Here is a 22,774-nt window from a genome sequence, read left to right as displayed (position 1 = left end):
AAATCTTTACCTCGCTGTCCTCAAAAGAGTGATTGGTTGCTTTAAGGTGTAGATGTACTGCTGATTGAGGACCACTAGAATTGTCCCTGCGATGTTGATAAAGCCTTTTTTTTGGAGCATTTGCTTAGTTTCCCCAATCACTCTACAGGGAGCTACACTTCCCTTTGATCGGAGGTGCTAATGTAAGGAGAGGATTAGACCACTACTCCTCCCAGTCGTAGCGTAAGGAACCAATAGGAGGAGGGCGTTGACACACCAATTCCGCCCACTCTTACTGTATTTAAGGCCTAGGCTACCAGCACTTGTTAGTTCGCTGACGAAGCTCTTCGGATGAGGAGCGGAACGTCCGACATGTATGTATGTACTTTATTTATCCCACAGCGGGGAAATTTACTACATCTTCTTTACAGAAGCACAGGTGACGTCTCAGGAAGCCTTTCCCTCGTTGGACAACTCCTGTACGACTGAGAGCCTACACAGACGCCCCCCTTAATAGAAGTTTAATTTAAAAACTTAATTTTGTGTCCAGCTGTGTTGTTATTGACTAATATTTAAATATGTTTGATGCTCTGAAACAAGTGTGACAAACAACACTTCTTCCACACCACTGTATGTGTTAATTCCATGACAGGAAATATGTGATGTTACACATGTTGGTATTGATATTGGCTGATATCGGTTTTGGAAATTGAGAGTTGGACAATATCGGCTTATCGGGTAACGGCAAAAAAGCCAATATCGGACATCCCTACTCAAAAGACAAGAAGTGCCTGCCAGGATTATTTCATTCAGTTCATTTTTGTGTGTTTGGCTTATTTTTAACTCTTCAATTCTACTCTGTTCCACGTTAAAGCACTTTGAATCATTTATTGATAAATTATAGTGAAGGACACATGTGATATCTATGAAGGGCCATATTTTACAGTGTAATAAAATGACTTTGCAACAATTTGACTTTTGGATAGTTTAAATTTAGAGAAGGAAAACTAACATCACAGTAGTAGTGTTAATGTCTCTCCAATCACTTCTCTGGTGGTGCTATGCAAAGGGGCCCCCTGTGAATTTTTGTCCAGGGCCGCAACAGGCTCTAGAATTGCCTTTGTTTATATCCATATGCTATCAGTGTTTATTTTCTGATTTTCACATTAATATGGAGAAGGGATATAGAAAATGGATGGATGGATGTGTACAGGAGACATTTTTGGCATACTTATGTAATTTGATGGACCTTAAATGATCAGTCTTTTGCATAAAGTTAACTTAGCCAACCACACAAATAGGGCCGATTGTTTGTGAAATGCATTGTGGAGCTCAATGTGAGATTACAAAGGGGAGAAAGACGGTCTCCACCGCTTTCTATTGCATATAAATAACGCACTCTTGTGTTGCCCTGCTGTCTGGTTCCACGTGTTCCAGATACTTCCGAAGACACACCCCTTCTGTAACGCTTCGGCACTCCCATTAGCTGAGCGGTATGCCACTCAACAACGAACCCAAAAACGGGTGACGTCACTCGTTCGTCCCAACACGGAAATGCGTATTATTGAGCATTACGTTGCTGGTGAGATGAATTTAAAGCGATAATGCACTTTCTCTAAAACGTCAACATGTCCACCTCTTGTGATGTTAAACGGTCACTTTGAGCTGGCATCGACGCATGGACAACTAGATATGGAGGGGGAATTCGACCTTTGATTTTTAGTGGCGTTCGTAGCTGCCAAGAGGGGCGAGGGGGTCATGAGAGCCTTTGGCTGCCTGCTGCTGTGCCTTCTGCTGTCATGGCAAGTCAGACTATCACAGGTGAACTTTATTTTTACATTACTTGTTCTTGTCACCAATATTGTGTGTTTGTTATTGTTTGTGTTACTGCGCAGTGGAGAGCCCACTAAGGGCTTTCCACTGTCGCTATTTCAGGCATCATTTAAAAGTTGCCATGACAGGACATTCGGACGGTTTAAAAACGACACAATTTATAACAGAACCAACTTGACTCCGTTTGTTGTTCATACCTCATACTTTTGTTGATGACACTTGCCATTCAGTTATCAGTGTAAACACACATGTGTAATGTTTTAGCAAGGAGGGGTGTGTGTAAGGATATCCGGCTAAATGAGGAACTACACACACACACACACACACACACACACACACATTCACACTGATGAGTCTCTTTGATGGACATCAGGTTGGAGGGGTCAAAGCAGCCACCCTCCCAGAATCCCTTCTGTTTGTTTCCACACTGGACGGAAGTCTTCACGCAGTCTCTAAACAGACAGGAGACATCAAATGGACCCTAAGAGAAGGTTTGTACAAGCAGGTAGTGTTGCACAAGGCTGCTTTTATATACACTACTCACATAAAGTTAGGGATAATATGCTTTCAGATGAAAATTTCAGGATTACATTTCAGATCCTTGTTAGAGAACAAGTTTTGCAAAAAGTACTGAAACAGTGGTCAGGTGGACATGTGCATTATAGAAGATTATTGAAGGTCAAATTGAAGTGATTGTATGTAGCAGGTTTGCCGCCCAGAGGGCGCCAACATTTGAAGGTATTGCAAGCATTATATCCTGCCTCTTCCTGCTTTGAGCTAATCAATCTACGTCTTTGTAACCCATGCACATGCACTAGTTCTGTTTGTCGTCAGGTAATGATAACAATTTGTCCAAGTTTAACTCATGTTAGCTGTCATTGAATTTATAGTCAACAATATGACAACAGGGCCGCACGGTGGTCTAGTGGTTAGCATGCTGGCCAACACAGTAACAGCCTGGAGCTCGGGAAGACCTCGGTTCGATTCTCCCCTGGGCATTTCTGTGTGGCGTTTGCATGTTCTCCCCGTGTGTGCGTGGGTTTTCTCTGGGTACTCCGGTTTCCTCATCCAAAAACATGCATGTTAGGTTAATTGGTGACTCTAAATTGTCCATGGGTATGAATGTGAGTGTGAATGGTTGTTTGGTTGCGACCAGTCCAGGGTGTACCCCGCCTGTCACCCGAAGTCGGTTTCCACATCCAAAAACATCCATGTAACATGTAAACATGTAAGTAAGGCTAATAGGTATAGGTATGAATGTGAGTGTGAATGGTTGTTTGTCTATATGTGCCCTGCGATTGGCTGGCGACTAGTCCAGGGTGTACCCCGCCTGTCGCCCGAAGTCAGCTGGGATAGGCCCCCGCGACCCTAAAGAGGAGAAGCGGTATAGAAAATGGATGGATGGAATATAACAACAATGTGAATGTAAATTGTTGTTGGCTTCTCTGACTGCTTTTGTGTGTATGTACACACTACGGACATGTACATGAATACCAACAGCCGTGAACAGTAAAGGTAAATGGTCTTTAACTTGTATAGCGCTTTTCCACCTTCAAGGCACTCAAAGCGCATTGACACTGTTAGCACATTTACCTACTGATGACGCAGCATCGGGAGCAACTGGGGGTTCAGTATCTTGTCCAGGGAGGACAGAGGATCGAACCCGCAACCTTTACTGTACCACCTGAGCCATGCCGCCACCAATGAATGAAAATATACAACAATTTTTATGCATTCTAATTCCTAATTGTGAAAAATATGGACCTTTTTTGTACAGTCCGTTCTTTTACTGTTTGTACGTACTAGTCAGCGGTGGTGGTTCTATATATTTTTGGGTTTAAAAAATGCAATTTGGAGCGAGTTGCCTACAGTTCCTTTAACTAATTACCTGTAAAGGGTATAGTAGATTTTAGGTTCATCCTGAAATTTCACCCGAAAGCCAAATGTATAATATTTATGTTCTTTTTAAATTAAACATGTGCTTGTTTTTCCAGACCCCATTATTCAAGTGCCTGTCTACCTAACTGAGTGCGTAACACAAACAAACACACACACAACACACACGCACACACACATAAGATTTCTCATCAATTCACTTGTGTAATCGATATATTATTACCTTCTGTGTGGTTTTAGGCCAGGTTTTCTCCCAGACCCCAATGATGGTAGCTTATACATACTAGGTGGGAAGCACAAAGAAGGCCTAATGGTGAGGAATAAGGTCTAATATAAGGTCTGATTGTGTCCTATTTCCAACTTCATTATTGTGTTTTTTCTCCAGAAACTTCCATTCACCATCCCAGAGCTGGTTCAGTCAGCTCCATGCAGGAGTTCTGATGGTGTCCTATATACAGGTAAAGTGCACATACCCCTCCATTGACCCAATATACTTCCATCAATCCATCCATCCAATCAACCCAGAGCACACTTTTCTGAATTCATACATCAGTCCAGCCACACACCCAAACAAGACAACCATCTACCATGCACCAAATACAGTACACCCACCATCCATACATACATCATTCCATACAGCATTTTCCAACAGAACCATTTATAACTAAACCTTCCATCAATACAATTGCCCACCAAAGCAAACCTATCCACATTTGGGGGTGGACAGGTGTACCCATCCACCCATATACCCACCCACCCGCAACAAACCACAAGCATTGACTGACTCACCCACCAAATCCATCCGTCATTCATCCACACAACCACCATCCACATATTCAGGGTCACAGGGAAGCTGGAGCCTATCCCAGCTGGTGGGTGTACCCTGCCTCTCACCCAAAGTCAGCTGGGATAGGCTGCATCATACCTCCGCGGCCCTAGTGAGGACTGGATGGATGGATGCACTGAATTTCTGTCATTTTCTGAATAATAATGATTATTTTTTTAATTCGGAGAATAGATGCTATGATATTTTTATGATTTTTTTTTTTTCATTTATTCTTCATCTGTGAATGGCTTTCTCCTCCTTATGCTCTCCAGTGCAGTCACAACACTTGCATGTTTAGATACAGATACTTTATTCCTCTCCAAGAGAAATTGACATTTCCAGCAGCATTGCAAAAATGTCATAATAAACTTAAAACACTTAAAACAAATCAAAGCAAGATAGGAGAGAAAAATAAGAAAATATAATCAGAATAAAATCTTTGCCTGTTTATTTATTGAACCATTTACTTTTTTTTTAAAAGGAGTCAGTGTAATTTGGCGTGCCTGTATTAGAAATACACTGTGATACTTTAACTCTGATTTACTTGGCATTGTTGCAGCTGTATACTTAACTATTTATGCCACAATGACACAGTAGTTAATTCCTATTGTGTTTAAGCACTAGTTAGCAATAACAATCTATTAAATAAATGTTTTGTAAATATCAATAGCACTATTCACACTATTCAAATTAAGTTTCCTTGCATGCTCATTTGCCTGACTGCTGCCCTCACCATGTGGCCCTCTGTGAGGAAACCACATGAACCCAATATCAGTTCAGTGTTCTGACAGTGTGTGTTTGCATGCACAATTTCATTTTTTAGGTCCGTTAACTGGTCATCTGTGCCTCCTGCGCAGCCTTTCTCTCTCCTTCAATTACTGCACCTCCTCTGTCACCAACTTCTCTCTCTCCTTCAATTGCTGCACCTCCTCCTCACTCTTTCTCCTCATCTGTGCCTCCTCGTCTCCCTCTCTGGTCACCTGTCTCTCTCTCATGACCTATGCCTCCTTGGTCATTTCCTTCTTCTTGGTCACCTGTTCGGCAATCACATTCTTGAACCTTATATAAAAAAAGCTTAGTTAATTTCCAAATGGTAACAGGCCGATTAAAAATGACAAGTGACGTCAAAGCAGAATTCAAGGAATTGCATTCAGGTATTTCCCAAAGCTTGTCAAGATTCACGACATGAAGTCGCTCTAACCGCTGCGTGCTCCCCAGCCGCCCTGCTGCAGCAGGAGTCAGGACTGGTACGTAATGTCACTTGAAGGAGCGTCTGCCATCACCATGGTTACCGCAGTGTCTCGGCCCTCCATGGCACGAGTTTGACACCCCTGGTATAAATAAAGAAAATAAAGAAATTCAACAAGATATTAATGCCTATTTTTATAAAATCGGAATGATGTGGTTATATTCGGGGGGTTATAGTGGCTGGATCTGATTTTTGCAGGGGTCATGACCCCCGTATCCCTCGTGCAAATTCCGCACTTGTTTGCTCTGCCACAGATGTCAGGCTGTCCAGCTCAGTGCCAATGTCAGAGCCTGCCTTCCTCACCAGTTTGTCCAGGTGTGTGGCGTCCTTCCTGAGGCTGCCCCCCACACTCACCACAGTCTGGTAGAAGATCTGTAGCAGCTTCTTGCATATGTTGAAGGACGCCAGCCTTCTGAGGAAGTACAGACGGCTCTGCCCTTTCCTGCGCAGAGTGTCTATGTTGGCACTCCATTCCAGAGTACTTGAGTTTGGAGCCTTCATCGACTTCTTGAAAGTATGTTTGCTCTGCTCAACCTTCCGTAGTAGTACCGAAATTACTCCCTTAAGGCTGGGTTATACTTTCCGCACGAACAAACCACAGGACACAGGACTGCTTTGACTTGGAAATAAAACACACACTTTTTTTATACTTATATACTAAATACTTACAAATACAAACAGTTTTAGGTTTTTCTCATGTAACGCGTGCAAAAGAAAAGGACAATTAAAAAGTACTGTCGTCTTGTAGTACAATTCTCAAGTACAAAAAAATATTGTCATTGTTTTGTCAAATATTGACAAAAAAGTGACACACAAAAAACAGCAAGAAAACAACTAAAAAAACAAAGTACAACTGTTTTTTGTTTGTCAAAAGAAAATTAAAAAAAACTTAACACACAACACAATTCCGCGTAGTTGGAAAAATATGGAGGTGTGCTGAGCGGGAATTTTTCGCATGAAAGGGGCCGCTCGAGTGGGCGTGGGTGCGAAAATGACGTCATTTTTTTCCGCACGGAGCTAGTGAATACGAAAAGCATAAAACAGGCTTTACATCCATCTGCAGTTGGGTACTTTTCAGAAAAAGCTGAGTGCTTGTTTTGAAAATGTCTTTGTCTCAATGTTACAGTTTCTGTTTTTTGCTCATTTCTCGCCACATATCAAGCATACAGGTGGGTAAGTCAGCATTATTGGCAGTGAAGGCAAAGGAATATGTCAATTCAGAATTCAACTATTTTCTTATATTTTTCTTTTTAGAGATGTAGTCATGGTTATAGATAGCTGTTCCTGGGGTTGTCCAAAATGTGTTAAGATGAATGAGAATAAGTGGGTGTAGCCCATCTCTGATGAAGTTATTGACTAGGAGCCATGTCTCAATGCTGATGTAGTGAAGGTTATGTCAGTGATGAGTCCTGTAACACAAGAATGTGTATTTATAGGGAAAAAGCAGGATGTGTGGTTTGTGGTGGATCCTGAAACAGGTGAAAAGCAAGCCAGCCTAACCACATCTTCGTCTGATTCCATCTGTCCCAACACTCACTTGCTGTACATTGGACGCACAGGTATGATGCACAGGATCACAGTAACACATGCACACATCTTACAGTAGTTTGTGTTTGCGCTCTGCAGAGTATGTCGTTACAATGTTTGATACAAAGACACAGGAGGTACGATGGAACGCCACATACAATGACTACTCAGCTCCGCCTTACGATGAGAAACAAGACTATAGTAAGTGTTAGACAGAGATTCACATAACTTCTTTAGCTTGTCTGATTACAAGAGGACTGCTTACCTGAGAAACACAGGCTTAAGTCACATTATGCCAGTGTGTACACTTCTTCGCTTTTTCCACTTCAGAGATGGCTCATCTTTTGTCAAGTGGGGATGGCCTCGTTGTTACGGTCGACAGAGAGTCAGGTAAGGAGCTTGTATATTGAAAACCATTCTTTACTTTCATCTCGGTCTATTAATATCAAAAGTGTCCTCCAGGCGACGTTCTGTGGAGTCAGGACTACGGCTCTCCTGTTGTGGGGGTATATCTGTACCTGGGTGACTCGCTGAGACACGCCCCCCAGCTGTCTCTTGCCATGGAAACGCTACGCTTCCTCACCTTCTCTTCAGCAGGCGACCAGACTGATGCCCACGCCACTCTCAAATGGAGCTATCAATTTGTGAAGGAGCAAGCCAGCGCACACACGCAACTTGTGTAAGATACAGACTCACACACTATGAACAATAAGAGACTTTATTAAACCATGTAACAATTTGTCACACAACCTATATGTACAGTGTATATCAATAAGTAAACACCATTTGTATAAAATACAACAAATTACCATTACAGTACCTCAGTTTTCAAGGCTTCAAAATATTCAGCAAAATACTCAGCATCGTATAAATACCTGGAAGTCAATCCCTGTCTCTTTAAGGCCGACTCTCTATGTTGGAAAACTGGACTCCCACCTCTATGCTTCCACTTCCCTTGTTCATCATGGATTCTCCTTAGTGGTGAGTTTAATCATTTATTTTTTTCCATGACCATGTTATGCTCCCTGTCTCATTCAACATCAGTAAAATTATATATCACATACGGTGCACATGCTGGGACAAGTTCTTTGAATCGTGACCTCTTGTTTTCCATGGCAGCCTCGGGCACTGACTCTCGGCCGGATCGAGGGTCCAGAGACAGTTGGTGTGACGGTCAGTGAGAGAGGGGAGTGTGAGATCACCCCGTCCACTGATGTACGCCTTCCTCCTGGGAGCACAAACAGCCGGAAAAAACACTGGTTGTTAATAGGTACAACCCCTATATCTAATGGGACCAGGCAGTGCACTAGGCACACCGATAATACTTTAATTATTATTATCAGTAACGTGCAGTGAGGTTCATGAGGGACTGACTTTTTTATATTAATATGTGCATGGCTCAGATCAAGGGGACCCAAGTGTTACATTTTGGGTAAAATTTCTAACTCGCGGATAGACCTTGGTAATGTTAAACACAAACTTCAAACATTGCAAAACACACACCCAACATACCAGAGCTCGAGACATCTTCCATTTCCCATAGCAACCCTCCGAAGTTCACTCTTAAATGTAATGTACATAACCCGGTGTCCACTTTATGCTGTTATCTCTGCATCGATTTGACTTTTGTTAGAAAAGTAACTCATCACAAACTAATGTACATAACTGTGTCCACTTTATGCCTTACATCACTCTAGAAATTAATCTTTTGTAGGTAAATAGAATTGTATAGCAAAATTAAGGTAAATGTAACAAATATGCAACCACAAACATACAGTGCAAATACTAAACATATTGCGAAAAAAACAAATGCAGACACCGGATTATGTACATTACAGAAAGATTTACCATTCTCAACCACCATACTTTTCGCCGCACATCTTTTCTCTGGGACTCTGGTAACTTTGAACAGAGAACACAATTTCCATGCATATTTCTACAGGTTTGAAAAAAATATAAAGCAAAGAAAATAAACTTAAACCTATATATCCACATCTAACCCTGCTGTTATGGTAATTAGTAATTTGTGTTTACGGCTACCTACGAGAGGTCAAAACGAGTTACACTGCTTGATACACAAAATTTGTAACTCACCCAATAAAAAAATCATTTCAAAGTGCATAAAGATCTTCAATATATAAATGAAAAAAATCGTACCTTAGACTTGACAATGGTTGTTAAACCGCCGATTGCTCGTCGAATTCAATGATACTGCTTCTCCGAAATCGTGACTGAACGTACATAACGCCGACACAAAATGGCGGACACGACGACACATTCCCCTGCTAAACACGTATTTGGCGAATAACCGGCAGATGGATACAAGTTTTGTTTGGCCCAAGAAGGCGCTTTTTATTTTCTAATTCAATATTTACTAGCAATACGCAATTTACGGTGTGAGCTCAAAGTGTACGTACATAACGGGCCGGACACGAAATTTGGGTGTGTTAGACTTTTGTTCAAATCTTTTTACTCTTTTATACACACTTACACAAAAAAAATCATTTTAGTTGCAGAGTTGCATTCCATGAATATGTACCATTTTAACCATCATGGGGGTTGATTTTCCATGGAATTATGTTCAAAATTTTCATCGGCAGCCGGACAAGGTTATGTAAGTTTCACTAATGATTACACGACAGTCTCTTTCTCTCTCTTCCCCCCCCCCCCCCCCCCCCCCCAGACTATTTGAATAAAACACATTAGAAACCAATTTCAGACACTTTAATTCTAAGTAGAAATGACAAAATCATCAGAACCAAAGTAGACATGCTTTACATGTAACATTTCTATGTCCAAATATAGACACTTTTTTTTTTTACAACCTACCCGTGCTAGCGCAAAATAAAAAAACATGAACAGGTTTAATTTATGGTTTGGTAAGCTTCCTCACTCTATAAACAGAGTGCTAGGGATAGTACACATTGTTGGAACAACAATGTCAAATACTAATCAAGTGAAGTTGAAGACAGCAAAGAGTACCCTTGCTCTGAGCCGTGCACATAGAGATTTTATATATTTTTATAAACTGAACAACATTTGTGTTCTTACCCTTTTATTTGAATATAGAGTACTTGGGCTCTCATTTTCCAGAGAAAGTTCTGATACTTTGTATTTGTTGTCAGTCAAATTGTTACGTTCGGCTGTAGACCGTGGTCAAGGAATCCAAAATGCAGAGACAAAGTTCCGTGTAACAAAAAAGATTTAATACAAAAAGGATAACAAAAATACAAAAAAAAAGGTAACACAAGAAGCAAAGTTCAACAGAAATACTTCCGGACCAAGTCACGGGAATGAATAACTAAAAACACTGCTAGCACGGAAAACTAAGCAGGGAAAAGACACGGGAGTGTAACCAAAAGCGCTGCTAACAAAAACTAGCAGAAGTACCAAAAATTATAAAGCTACTGCTGAAAGACGTCAAGCAGGTAAGGTGGTACTTACAGCAGCTAGAAGAGCAACAGGTCAGAAAGCCAAAAACACAATGCAACATCAATGCTGGAGGGAGCATGACAAGGTGTAGCAAAGGGTACAATCTGGCACTGGCGAGGAGTTTGCACACAGCTGAAGTAGCTCTTCTAATCAGCCACAGGTGAGGATAATTAGCTCATCAGGATGCTTATGGGTGTGCTGCAAAAGAGGACAGACAGATGGCAGCAACGCAGCACACAATCCTGACACAAATTCGTTCATTTATTCAGCAGAGCATAAAAATATATTGAATGCATTTGATTTTCTGTTAGCTAGTGCTAGCAGAAAGAAAAACAAAAACGCTGGCTTTTCCTCTGTGGAAGGATGTCAGTGACAAGCACTTTCCTGCTCACTGCTTCAGGATGCATCATTACTGCAAGTGCCTCCTGTATGACATTTTTATGTATTTTATTGTCATAGTGTATAATACATTTTTCTGCAACATTATACTGTATTATCGGTCACATACTGACAAACTGAAACTGGCAGGTGCCATGATCCCACTCAGTGTGCCCTCAGACTGCGCACTAAGCCGAGAAGCCGTGCTCACGGCGGCCTCAACTATCTGCTCTGTATTTGATCAGGAAATGTGCAAATTCAGCAACTTTTACTTTAGGAAATGTTAAAAACAACAATGGTAATCATACAGAAAATACTTTTATAATACAGTTCAATTGACAAATATTAACATTTATTTTATAGTACTCTTTTTTTTTTTTTTTTACATCATTACGCTACCTCTCTGGTTCTGCCAGACCTGCCTCCCCTGACACATCCCTGCCAGCTATCTATTTGTCCATTGTATAAATTGATCTTTGGTCATGTCTTCTAGGCCATCATGAGCTCCCACCTGTAGCCCACACCACCATGCTGAGGGATTTTCCAGTCACCTTGCAGCGCTCTGGTGAAGCCATCATCCCTCCTCAATCTCCTGCCTCCCCATCCTCGCACCCATCCAACTATCTCCAGCATCACGTGAGTGATAACTCACTTAATTCAAGATCCATGTTATATGTAGCTGCATGATTTCCTCTTGACTAATCCTCCAGTTGGGGCCAGTTGGCCACAGCGATGGCAAAGCTGATGGGGAAGGTAGTGACAGGACATCGGCAACATCCCAGAAACCGGCCCCTGTGATTCCGTTCTATGTGACGCAAGACCACCTGACTCTGGCTGTCATGACCTTGTTGCTGGGAGGATGGCTGGCCTTTGCCCTCACATATCCTGTGGTGAGTGTGTGTTTGTTGGGTTGCTGCTTTTTGAGCTGTACAGGTCCCAGTGGCCTAATTGTGTGTTTGAGTCCCATCTCATTTCCCTCACTGGACTAATAAAGTACAGTGGTACCTCAGCTTTCGTTATTGGTCCGTTCCCATGGGTCCGTTCAAAACCAAAACAATTTTTCTATAGGAAACCATGTAAATCTATTAATCTGTTCAGACACCTGAAAATGGAAACATAGTTTAATATAGAACAATTATACTCTTACATGCAGATAACTGTGCAAAAATAAATTACAAATGAAAGGTATAAATTAACATTTAACATCACTTTTACCTTGACTGAAGACTCTTTTAGCTAGGACCAGAGGGCGAAATGAAATGAATGACTAGTTTGTTTGGTGCAATGTTTGTGTTAACTGAGACGGTAAAGATGAAAACCCAGACATATTTTTGTTGAAAACCAAGGCACCTGTTTATCTGCACTTCTTCACCTTCACCTTATTACTTTTTTTTATGTTTCTTGCAGCGTACAGCCAAGCAGATGAAACCTAAGCAACAGCAGCGGCAGCAAAAGAAGCCGTTTGAATCTCGGGCACAGCACACCCAAACTGCAGCCCTGGTTTCTTTGGCCTCAACCCTTTCAACTGAAATAAAACTTTCAAGTGGTAAGGAAGATGTTTACCAGCTGCAGTCAGAGGTAGGGTACATAAAGGCTGGAGCTAGACACAGTGTTGATTAGGAAAGATAGAGGACAAAGAGGGCATTTTCTTAAAAATAACATGTCCTCCTCTTACAATAAACAGACACTTCCTAATGTAATTGAATAATCCACTAAATATATCTGTTATGTACTGTAGCCTGTTTATTGTGTGTTGCATGCATCGCACCCCACAAAAAAACAGAGAAACTGTATTGTGGTGATCTGATCTGAGCTGGACCATTGTGTGTAAACATAGCCTAAACATAAACGCTGCATATTATTTTGGTGTTTTCCCAGGCTCCCAGCATGCACCAGTAGGCAATCCATTTAGTGTCTGCTCTGACAGCAGCAGCACCTCAAATGTGGATAATAACAACACCACAGAGCATCAAAGCACAGCAGGTAACAACCCAACTGGTTGCTACTGTGTGTTATTGTCTTTCTGTACCTCAGTTTGATTAATTTATTGCTGCTCACATTCTTAGCAGAAAACAATGAGGAGATACATGTGGGTAAAATCTCCTTCACTACATCTCAAGTCCTCGGACACGGCAGCTCTGGAACCTTTGTCTTCAGGTACTACATGTACAGTATTCATGCATGTTTGAATGTTGCTGCGTAGCGTTAACGAGTGTACATATTGTATCTGATGAAGGGGCAACTTTGACGGACGCCACGTAGCAGTGAAGCGAATCCTTCCCGAATGTTTTGAGGTTGCAGACCGGGAAGTTCAGCTCCTGCGTGAGTCTGACACGCACCCCAATGTCATCAGATACTTCTGTACCGAGAGAGACCGTCTCTTTACATACATTGCCATCGAGCTGTGCGCCGCCACCTTGCAGCAGGTTTACATCGCTTCTATTAAACCACTGGTCCTTCAGTTCAATATGATGACATAATATGTGTCTTGTTTTATCTACAGTATGTGGAGGATCCATCTTGCTTTCCAGACCTGAATCCTATTACGTTGTTGGAGCAGACTACGTGTGGGCTCTTGCACCTCCACTCTCTTAACATAGGTTTGAGACAAACACACACATGTCCGTGCTCAACACATAAGTGTGACTACTTATGTAGAGGCACATAAAAATTGCAGTGTAAAAAATGACATCCACACTGGCCAAGAGCCCAGTCCCCAAAACCCGGTACCAGTGCACTAACACCTGCTCTCCTCGCCCCGCAACAGCAAGCGTTCAGCAACAAGCAAAAGAGAGAGAGAGTGACACAGCGCAGCAATGTGCCTGAGGACACAACAGTAGTTACTACATGTTAATATGGTTCAAAATCTGCCTTTGCTACCTGAAAATGAAGACACAAATGTAACTCCATAGATGTGCACCTCCAAAAAAACCTTTGAGATGCAGCTTGGGAGGGGAGACTATTGTAACACATTGACCAGTTTCTCTCTCCCTAACCCACTCGCTAGCTCGTCCACAACACAGATCCATTAAGCTGAGTTGTAATTAGCTCATAGAGCCGACGCCACAAGCCTGACCCCAACAAAGATCCAAAAAAGTAGGGATGGCCAAAGTGCGCCTCGGGGGCCATTGCATCACTGCAGAAACAAAATAAAAGTTAAAAAACAGTAAAAATGGTAAACGGAGAGCAAAAGGTACAGTGAGAAAAGGCTGTAATGTTTACACCAACAACCAAAAATAACACAAGCTTTGTATTTAAAGACAAAGCTTTAGATATGTATCACTTTTTACTTTCCATCCATCCATCCATCTTCTATGCCGCTTATCCTCATTAGGGTCGCGGGGGTATGCTGGAGCCCATCCCAGCTGACTTATGAGTGAGAGGCAGGGTACAACCTGGACTGGTCGCCAGCCAATCGCAGGGCACATATTGTATCACTTTTTACTTTACTTTCTCAAAATAAATTAAAAAATATATATAATTGAAATATACGTTCTATAAAAAAAAAATTCTAGACATATGTGTGTGCATGCATGCGTGTGTGTGTGTGTAGACCAAGGATCTTGGGCTCAAAAACGTTGGTGACCACTGTTCTAAGTGCATTAAAAATGTTTTGACTGCATTCTGAGTGCATTCAAAATATCAGGGCCCGTTCTTGTGGCCAGCCCGAATGGTTTTAGCATGTTAAAAGCTTTCCAGCAGGATTTGAAGTGGAAAAATACCGAACGGCATTTGAAAGGAATTGTAACGGCACTTTGACGATACTCTTACGGCATTCCCAGCAGCATTCTAAACATTGTGATTGCATTCAGGAAAAAATGCAGCCATAAGCCGCTGTAGCTTCACTGCATCGCCTTATTGGTATCAACACCAAGGAAAAGTAGCCAAGTTAACTCCACCAGCGGCTGCCAGCGTGGACAGTGCAGAGGTGCTGAAAAGTGTCTCTTTTTTTAGTTTATTGCCTTTTCTCCTGCTCTCTCACATCTGTGGCTGTGAGAAAATAAAAAATTTGAAATAAAAAAAAATTCAAATATAGACTAATTTATTTTTTGTATTTGCTTCTTCTCTGGCGTCCAATATCTTGTACCGTAGGTCCCCTGCAAATAGAGAAATTAATGAAGATATGGGGTGATGCCTGCTGTTGCGTGGGTTTATGTGGGACTGCTTCACGGATGCAGGAAGTGGTGATGACACTGCATTCCCATGCAGGAACAATGGGCATTGCACCTACTATTGTCGTGCACATGACGTAAATAAGTTGTGCGGTAGCATGGTCCGTTCGTGCCAATGCGCACCACCGCGAATTATGTGCGAAGAACGGAATTTATGCGTAAAGAACACAAACAGTGCACAAAACTAGTCTTAACGCTTTTCAGGCATGACATAAATACGTAAAACAATAAATGACACGCATTGCCACGGCAAATTGCGGTACAATGCAGAAGCAAAATGCATGCAAGTGTAAACGTTTGTCTTCAAACCGGACATCGGCATGCACTGTACACAGGTGTTGAAATCCAGGAAGCCCCTGAAGCACCAGCTCCTATTCCTGATAAGTATTCGACCGTCATTCAAATCCTCTCCCAAATGTGGCGTGAATTTTGAAACTTTTCATTCTGGCTGGTTCTGCTTGATTTGTGCTGATTCGTGCTTTGTGTGACAGGGGTTTTAATCAGCCTGTCCAGCCATAACCCCAAAGTTTCTTTTTGGCAGAGATTTTTAATTAAAAAAAAAAAAAAAAAAATTTTGTTTTTGTTTTGGATTTTTGTAATTGTTATTTTTTTGGCCAATGAGAACTCAGAAGAAAACTGAAAGGATGTGGGCTTATTAGTCACATTTGAATATAAAGTTGCCATCACAACAAACAAAACAAAACAAAAATCATGTGAGGTGTGACTTATCTAAGGGAGACAAGATCAAAGAAACCCACTGTTTTTGCCGTCTGCATGCTAAAAATAATGAAAAAATGAGTTTGCATATGGACGAAAGGGCTGAAAATGTTGTCTTCTCTCTTTTGCTTCCCTCCCTCCATCCATCCATGCAGTCCACCGGGACCTGAAGCCTAGAAACATCCTCCTCTCCTTTCCCAGTTCACTGGGTCAGGTCCGATCTCTCATCTCTGACTTTGGCCTCTGCAAAAAGATCTCAGACGGTCGGAGCAGCTTCTCGTTGCACTCGGGAATACCAGGCACTCAAGGCTGGATAGCCCCTGAGCTGTTGAGAAATAATACTGACATCAAACCTGTGAGTCTGGCATTTTAACAAACGATGAAAGTCCTATTTTTCATCTGCCTCTTGTTCAGCACACCCACTTTTTTCTAGACTGCAGCTGTGGACGTCTTCTCAGCAGGCTGCATCTTCTACTACGTGGTCAGCAGAGGGCAGCACCCTTTTGGAGAAACGTTGATGCAGCAATTTAACATCTTGTCGGGAGAATATTCACTCTCATATTTAATGGAGTGTACACACGGTAAGCTGCTTTGACCACACATTCTCTTGTTTTCGGACCTAAAGGTGGTGTCTGAACGGTATTTAAAAATGATTACATTACATCACTCTGCATTACATCACTATGCATGTATTGTTCCACTACACTGTGACTTGCATTTCCTTTTAGGTCCTACCTTCTAGTACAACCCCAAACTATAGAGAATTTGTCCTGTCAGCAGCCAGTTTACATGACTTTACAGAGTTAGGATTATTTTGGATGGAATCATCTGGAACTAGGATATGTCAAAGCAGTTCAATGTTATTTAGCAATGGATAATTCATTTGAATAGATTTAATGTTACTATAAAAGGTAATAGTGTTTTATTTATTGCATCGGTGAAAAAAATGAATAAAAAGTAAGCTTATTGAGATAATTTGTTGTGCTTGTACATGTACCAAAAACTGCACACTGTTAATATACATACTATAAGACAATGATTAACTTCATGCAACATTATATCTCGTTTGGGTTTCAGATAACATCATCGCTCAGGACCTGATTGAGCAGATGGTCAGCGCGGAGGCGGAGGCGCGTCCTTCCACTGCCAAAGTGCTCAAGCATCCTTTCTTTTGGAGTCCTGAGAAACAGCTGCTCTTCTTCCAAGTGAGTTGCATCAATTACTTATTGTTAGTATGTGCCTTTCTCTTTGCACAGACATTGGGGTGGGGGTGTCTTAAACACATTATAGCCATCTAATTGATCTTATTTATGATGTTGTGTAAAACTTAAGACAGGAACAACATCAAATTAAAAGCACAAAATGAATACAGACGCGCCATCCACCCGGACCAGCCTGGACTTTAGCACTCAATAAGATCATCAGATCTTACCTTCATGCATTCCCACAAAGTATCAGCATTTGAGGTGAAAGAAAAATGGGTTTGGAGGAGGGGGAGCCAACCGTGTGTCAAAAATAGACATTTTTATGAGCATATCAATCACTCTCCATTAGTTGCCGTTCCCTGGTGGTCTTGGAAGTTTACACCAGCGAAAAAGTTCCTACATTTGAAAAAATATAATTTTTTTTGTTTGGAAGCTGTAAAGTCAAACTGTGTTTTAACAAATCTGTTCCAGTGTAAGCATGTAAACAGCATTTTTAAAATAAACATGTAACACGTTTCAGTGCTTGTAAGGTGTAGTAGCTAAAGTGAGATACATTTCCAACTCAATCAGAATGTAATCTGCATCTGTAGTCTTCATCATTCCTTCATCGCTGTGCATGTTTGTGTTTGTACACAGGATGTGAGTGACCGCATTGAGAAGGAACCTGCTAACAGCGACGTTGTGATTAAACTGGAGAGTGGGGGGAGGACGGTGGTCCGGACCAACTGGAGGATGCACATATCCGTGCCCCTGCAGATGGGTAGGATACACATCTGTATACAATGAAAATTTCAAGGTCAAATGCACGTGAAGTTGTACAGTTTGAAAAAAAACCCCACAACCTTAAAAGCAGATCACACAAGACTTTCTCCGTAGGAATCAGTGAGCATCTAAAGGATTCACTCATCTGCCGTGTTTTGCTTTTTTTTTTAGTTTGGCTTTTTTGTGACGTCACAATGGCAAAGTGGAAAAGTGTAAGCATAACCACAGGAGTGGTAATGACACTTCTGTGATCTGTGTCCTGGCTGCTCAGTACAGTATGGCTAAAGTTACATATACAGCTTGTTATATAGTTAGAGTTATAGTTATAGTTATCTACATACACATATCCACTCTTTGTTTCATTGTTGGTAATGATAATCATCACATGAACATTTTGACATAGGGAAAAGGTAAATAGAAGGTCAGACACAATTAGCAGTTAATTAAGGTTTTATGACAGCAACATATTTGAACAAGCCAATGGGAAAACTTGTTTTGAATCCAAAAAAAATCAAAGTTTGACTTGACTGTTGGTTCCACTGTACATCACATCAACATTCTGTTCACTTGTCCTCCTTGCGAGTTGCAGACTTAAGGCGCTTCCGTACATACAAAGGCAACTCGGTGCGAGACCTGCTGAGAGCCATGAGGAATAAGGTCAGCATGCCCCTCTCGTTCACTTCCTTCTATTCAACCTCCTGTCGCCTTTTATGTGACCTGTGCTTGTGTTTTACAGAAGCACCACTACCACGAGCTGCCCCCTGATGTGCAGCAGACCCTCGGCGAGCTGCCCGAAGGCTTTGTCGGCTACTTCACTTCCCGCTTTCCCAGGTTACTGATGCACACACACACTGCCCTGCACATCTGTGCCCACGAGAGACTGTTTCAGCCCTACTATCTGCTCCCCGCCGCCAAATAGCAGTCACGGGGGCACTGACTGACCGACGGTGACTACTCCTCATTATTGCTTTTGTAAAGCTGTTACTGTTTTACTCAATACATTGATTTCAAAGTGAGTTTCATATAAATTTATTGTTTTTACTCAGAGAGAATGCACTAATTTAAGGATCTATTACACTAACTTCTAATTCATTGAAAAATGCCCAATCACAGTGTGTGTTATGTACCCAAGCCTCGCTGCAACACTGGTATCAAGTCGACCAATTCATAATGAAAGAAAGAATCTTTTACAAGTAGGCGCTTTATACGTTTTTAAAAGGTTTTACTTCCCCTCCTCCTTTGGCTTTTTAGACAACATGGACATTGCTTTGTTCCATGTATACCTTAAGGTAGCAACACTGACTGACAAATGAACGACACACAGTTAACTCCTGTTAACATCTTCGTTTATAACCACTGTGCTATGACAATGATTGAAATGACACATTTTTATCTGACACTCCCTGACATTTACTCCTTTTTTTTAAATCTCAAACTCTGGATTTGCCTGAACTTCTGCCCGTTACTACGGAATGAAGCCTTGTTCAAGGTTGTGCAGTAGAAAGAATGTTGAAATATTCTTGTTTTTGTACTCATTTTTTGGAACAAGTGAATAAAATTTGACTTTGAGTGTACCAAAGATGGATTATTATTATTGTTATTGTTATTGTTATTGTTATTGTTATTGTTATTGTTATTAGTAGTAGTATTATTATTGTTGTTGTTATTATTATTATTATTATTATTATTATTATTATTATTATTTTATAGCATTATTTAAATTATTCTTTTTATTATTAAATGAAATTTAAGACACTAATACATTTATACATTTATACTAATAAATTTATTAGTATAAATAAACATTTATATTTACATGTTATACAACTAATTAACAAACAATAATTATTATAGCTATGATTATTATTAAATATTATTGATTGATATTTTATTGCAAATTTGGACCAAGCTCATAATATGTTTTCAAGACATGTAAAACCTAAATTTAACAAGCTAGCAAAATATTCAAGATCAGGGGTGGACGTTACGCAGATCGCCTAGTTTGGGTCGATCGCGTAAACGTCACTTTGTAGTTGTCATATGACATCAGTCAGCTGACATTAAGCTCCCCTCCTGATTCGTGCTCGCTCCCCCGCAGCGTTTCAAGCTACATACGAAGATGCAACTTTCATCTTTTTTTATTGTGATTATGGATGAAGTAACTCTGCGGTAAGATGTCTATATCTATAACAAAAGCTATCTGTTCACTTGTAGCGGCTAGCTACGTGGGAAAAAAAGTGTATTGTTTACTGGCTTTGCTTGGCGTCATGAACTCTCCTACAGAAATCAGTGTTTTCTACACGTTCGCTTCTTAAACTATTATTTCACGATGAAATTAAAAATGTGCCCATTGCTGAGACCTTTTCAATATGTTGCCTTGACTTCGGCTGCATTGTCTTTTGCATCATCATTTTAAATTGTTGTATATCGCTAATGTTTGATAGCAAATACTAACTGTAATACATGAACTGTGTGCCCTAATGAACGTTACAAAGCTAATTTGACTGACATATTACCAGTACTCAGGTTATGTACACAACTATTTAGGAGTTATGTGGAATTATCTTTATTTCCATATTGAAGTGAATTATGATAGCAACTACTTTGATTACCTGTAAACTTTGAAAATGTGAATGTGAAATACAAAATAATACAAAAATCATGAATATTTACAATAGAATCTCAGAGTTTACTGGTTATATTTTGTATATGTTTTATAGAAGAGGTAGATCATTTTGACTTGTGAGAAAGTGTGTGCACTCCTGATTTCCATGTAGAACGTACATAAATACATACTCATATTCTTTTAAATAAATATAGTAAATATATATACTTTATATATTTATTGTAGTAGGTAGATCTTTGGGACTTGGTCATTTCAAAAGTAGCTCGCAGGCTAAAAAAGTGTGAGCACCCCTGCTCTAGATAGATATCTTTACACATCATTGCACATTAGTCCCACTTTATGTGTCGTTGCACATTAGTCCCACTTTATGTGTCGTTTGGAAAACAAACTCACACAACATTCATTAAAACTCTACCTGGGTTTTTATTTCTTGTGCAAAACCTATACCATAATTAATTACACGTTTCTTGGTTGCTAAATGTGGTGTTTACTACCTATGTCACTCAAATGTCAATTATCCACAGGAAAATCACCCCCCTTGCGAATTGTTTTTTATAATACTTGAGCTCATGGAAAGATTTTTGTGCTCCACTACGTGTGTTATTTGTACATAAACAATTAGCATGCTGTAAAAAAATTAACAAAAAAAAACTGATGACGTCAGATGAACATATTATAGTACTTGACTTTGACCAGCAGAGGGCAATGTCTCAATAGGTTAACATGTACAGTATATACAGTACGTGTAAATACAGTCATGGAAAACATGATTAGACCACCCTTGTTTCTTCAGTTTATTGATCCATTTGAATGCCTGGTACAACTAAAGGTACCTTTATTTGGACAAATATAATGATGATAACAAATAAGAGTTTCATTTAAGAGCCGATATCTAGCAACTTCCACACTGTACTGGTTTCTACGTTACACTACAAATTGCATGTGCCGTACATAGTAATTCCGGGCCAAAATGAACATATTTCGCACCATCAGATTTGAATGAAATTTCATTTGCAGACACCTATTAAAGCGAATTTATATCCTACATACCTTTTATCTTGTCCTGAAGCTCCGATTCATGAGTTTGAGAGGCTTAAAGTTGGACTTGTATGACATATGACTTAGAGGTGGTCTAACACTAAGTTACTCACATCCGATGCGAAATTGAAGAGGAAGAAGTAATCTAATGAAAATACACCCGATATCATATGAAAAAGCAACATTTTCACAGACGTCCCCACGGACTCTCCTAATTGAGCGCACACACACAGATTTTACCGTCGCTTACTTCCACGAATTGTTACATTCCTACTGAGGATAGGCGGCATATCTGGAAGATGGAAGGAGCAAGCTGGTTTGCTGCTAGTCACCCATGTTTGTTTCCACGCCTCCCTGGTGAGGTGTTCCGGGCATGCCCAGGGAGAAGGCCACGGGGCAGACCTAGGACACGCTGGAGGGATTATGTCTCACAGCTGGTCTGGGAACGCCTTGGTATCCTCCCGGTGGAGCTGGAGGAAGGGGCCGGGGACCGGGAAGTCTGCTGACCCCGCGACCCGGACCCGGATAAGCGGAGGAAAATGGATGGATGCATGGGTTGCTGAAATGTGAGGGCACTTTTCACACATCATTATGTGCATGTTTTAAACGATGACATGTGAGCGTTTTCAAACGCTAATTTTCACAAACGTGCTTCGTTTGACTTCTATAAAAATGTGTCTCGACTTAATGACCATGGGAAAATGGGGGTCCCGGCATGAGACAGGTCGAGAAACCAAGCTCTACACAACTAAACGACAAAATGTCCTGCTTCAGTCGACGGTCCTACACTTGCCTCCCTTTTGCAGGACACTGCAGAAGGATTCGGTTTCTGTGGCGTGTGTGTGGAAGAGGAGGTAGGCAGAGGGAAGTGGATCTTACACATTTTAGGGACAGGAGAGGAAGTGGGCTCCTCAGAGGAAACTTCAGCTCCACCCTAACAGCCCTCCTCCACTTGTACTTGTGCTTGGTCTTTCTCTCTTTGCAGTCTTTCTTGCAGATGTGACACCAGTCTGCCGCTATTACGCCGCGCGTGTTGAATGCCATTCTCCTCACTTCCTGTGTGAATCAGCGTGATTACCACTCATATTGAACTGCCTTTCTTAATATTGTTTACTGTATACTTTAATATTAATA

At 40.9% G+C, this 22,774-nt stretch overlaps 1 protein-coding gene across 2 annotated transcripts; it reads left to right on the top strand.

The window, feature by feature from the left end:
* The first annotated feature begins 307 nt into the window (after positions 1–307).
* On the top strand, positions 308–19,549 carry ern2 (endoplasmic reticulum to nucleus signaling 2). 2 transcript variants are annotated; one of them, XR_008570747.1, is made up of 24 exons: positions 308–1,800; positions 2,186–2,303; positions 3,807–3,840; positions 3,949–4,021; positions 4,094–4,166; positions 7,220–7,342; positions 7,410–7,511; positions 7,641–7,700; positions 7,773–7,989; positions 8,213–8,291; positions 8,430–8,580; positions 11,614–11,756; positions 11,831–12,010; positions 12,528–12,666; positions 12,999–13,103; positions 13,187–13,277; positions 13,357–13,546; positions 13,624–13,720; positions 16,165–16,364; positions 16,443–16,590; positions 17,087–17,214; positions 17,851–17,974; positions 18,148–18,633; positions 18,713–18,802. XR_008570747.1 is itself a non-coding variant. In XM_054779962.1 (24 exons), exons 1-24 carry the CDS (start codon positions 1,738–1,740, stop codon positions 18,893–18,895), a joined length of 2,889 nt encoding a protein of 962 aa, XP_054635937.1. In that variant the 5' UTR covers positions 308–1,737; the 3' UTR covers positions 18,896–19,549. The 2 variants fall into 2 exon arrangements, 1 of the variants encoding a protein (XP_054635937.1); XM_054779962.1 differs by having other exon boundaries at positions 18,566–18,633; positions 18,713–19,549.
* Positions 19,550–22,774: the final 3,225 nt, after the last annotated feature.

The sequence above is a fragment of the Dunckerocampus dactyliophorus genome, chromosome 6, assembly GCF_027744805.1.
Source record: "Dunckerocampus dactyliophorus isolate RoL2022-P2 chromosome 6, RoL_Ddac_1.1, whole genome shotgun sequence".
Lineage (NCBI taxonomy): Eukaryota > Metazoa > Chordata > Actinopteri > Syngnathiformes > Syngnathidae > Dunckerocampus > Dunckerocampus dactyliophorus.
The sequence above is the reverse complement of the archived record's forward strand: the minus strand, read 5'-3'. Positions and strand labels throughout refer to the sequence as shown.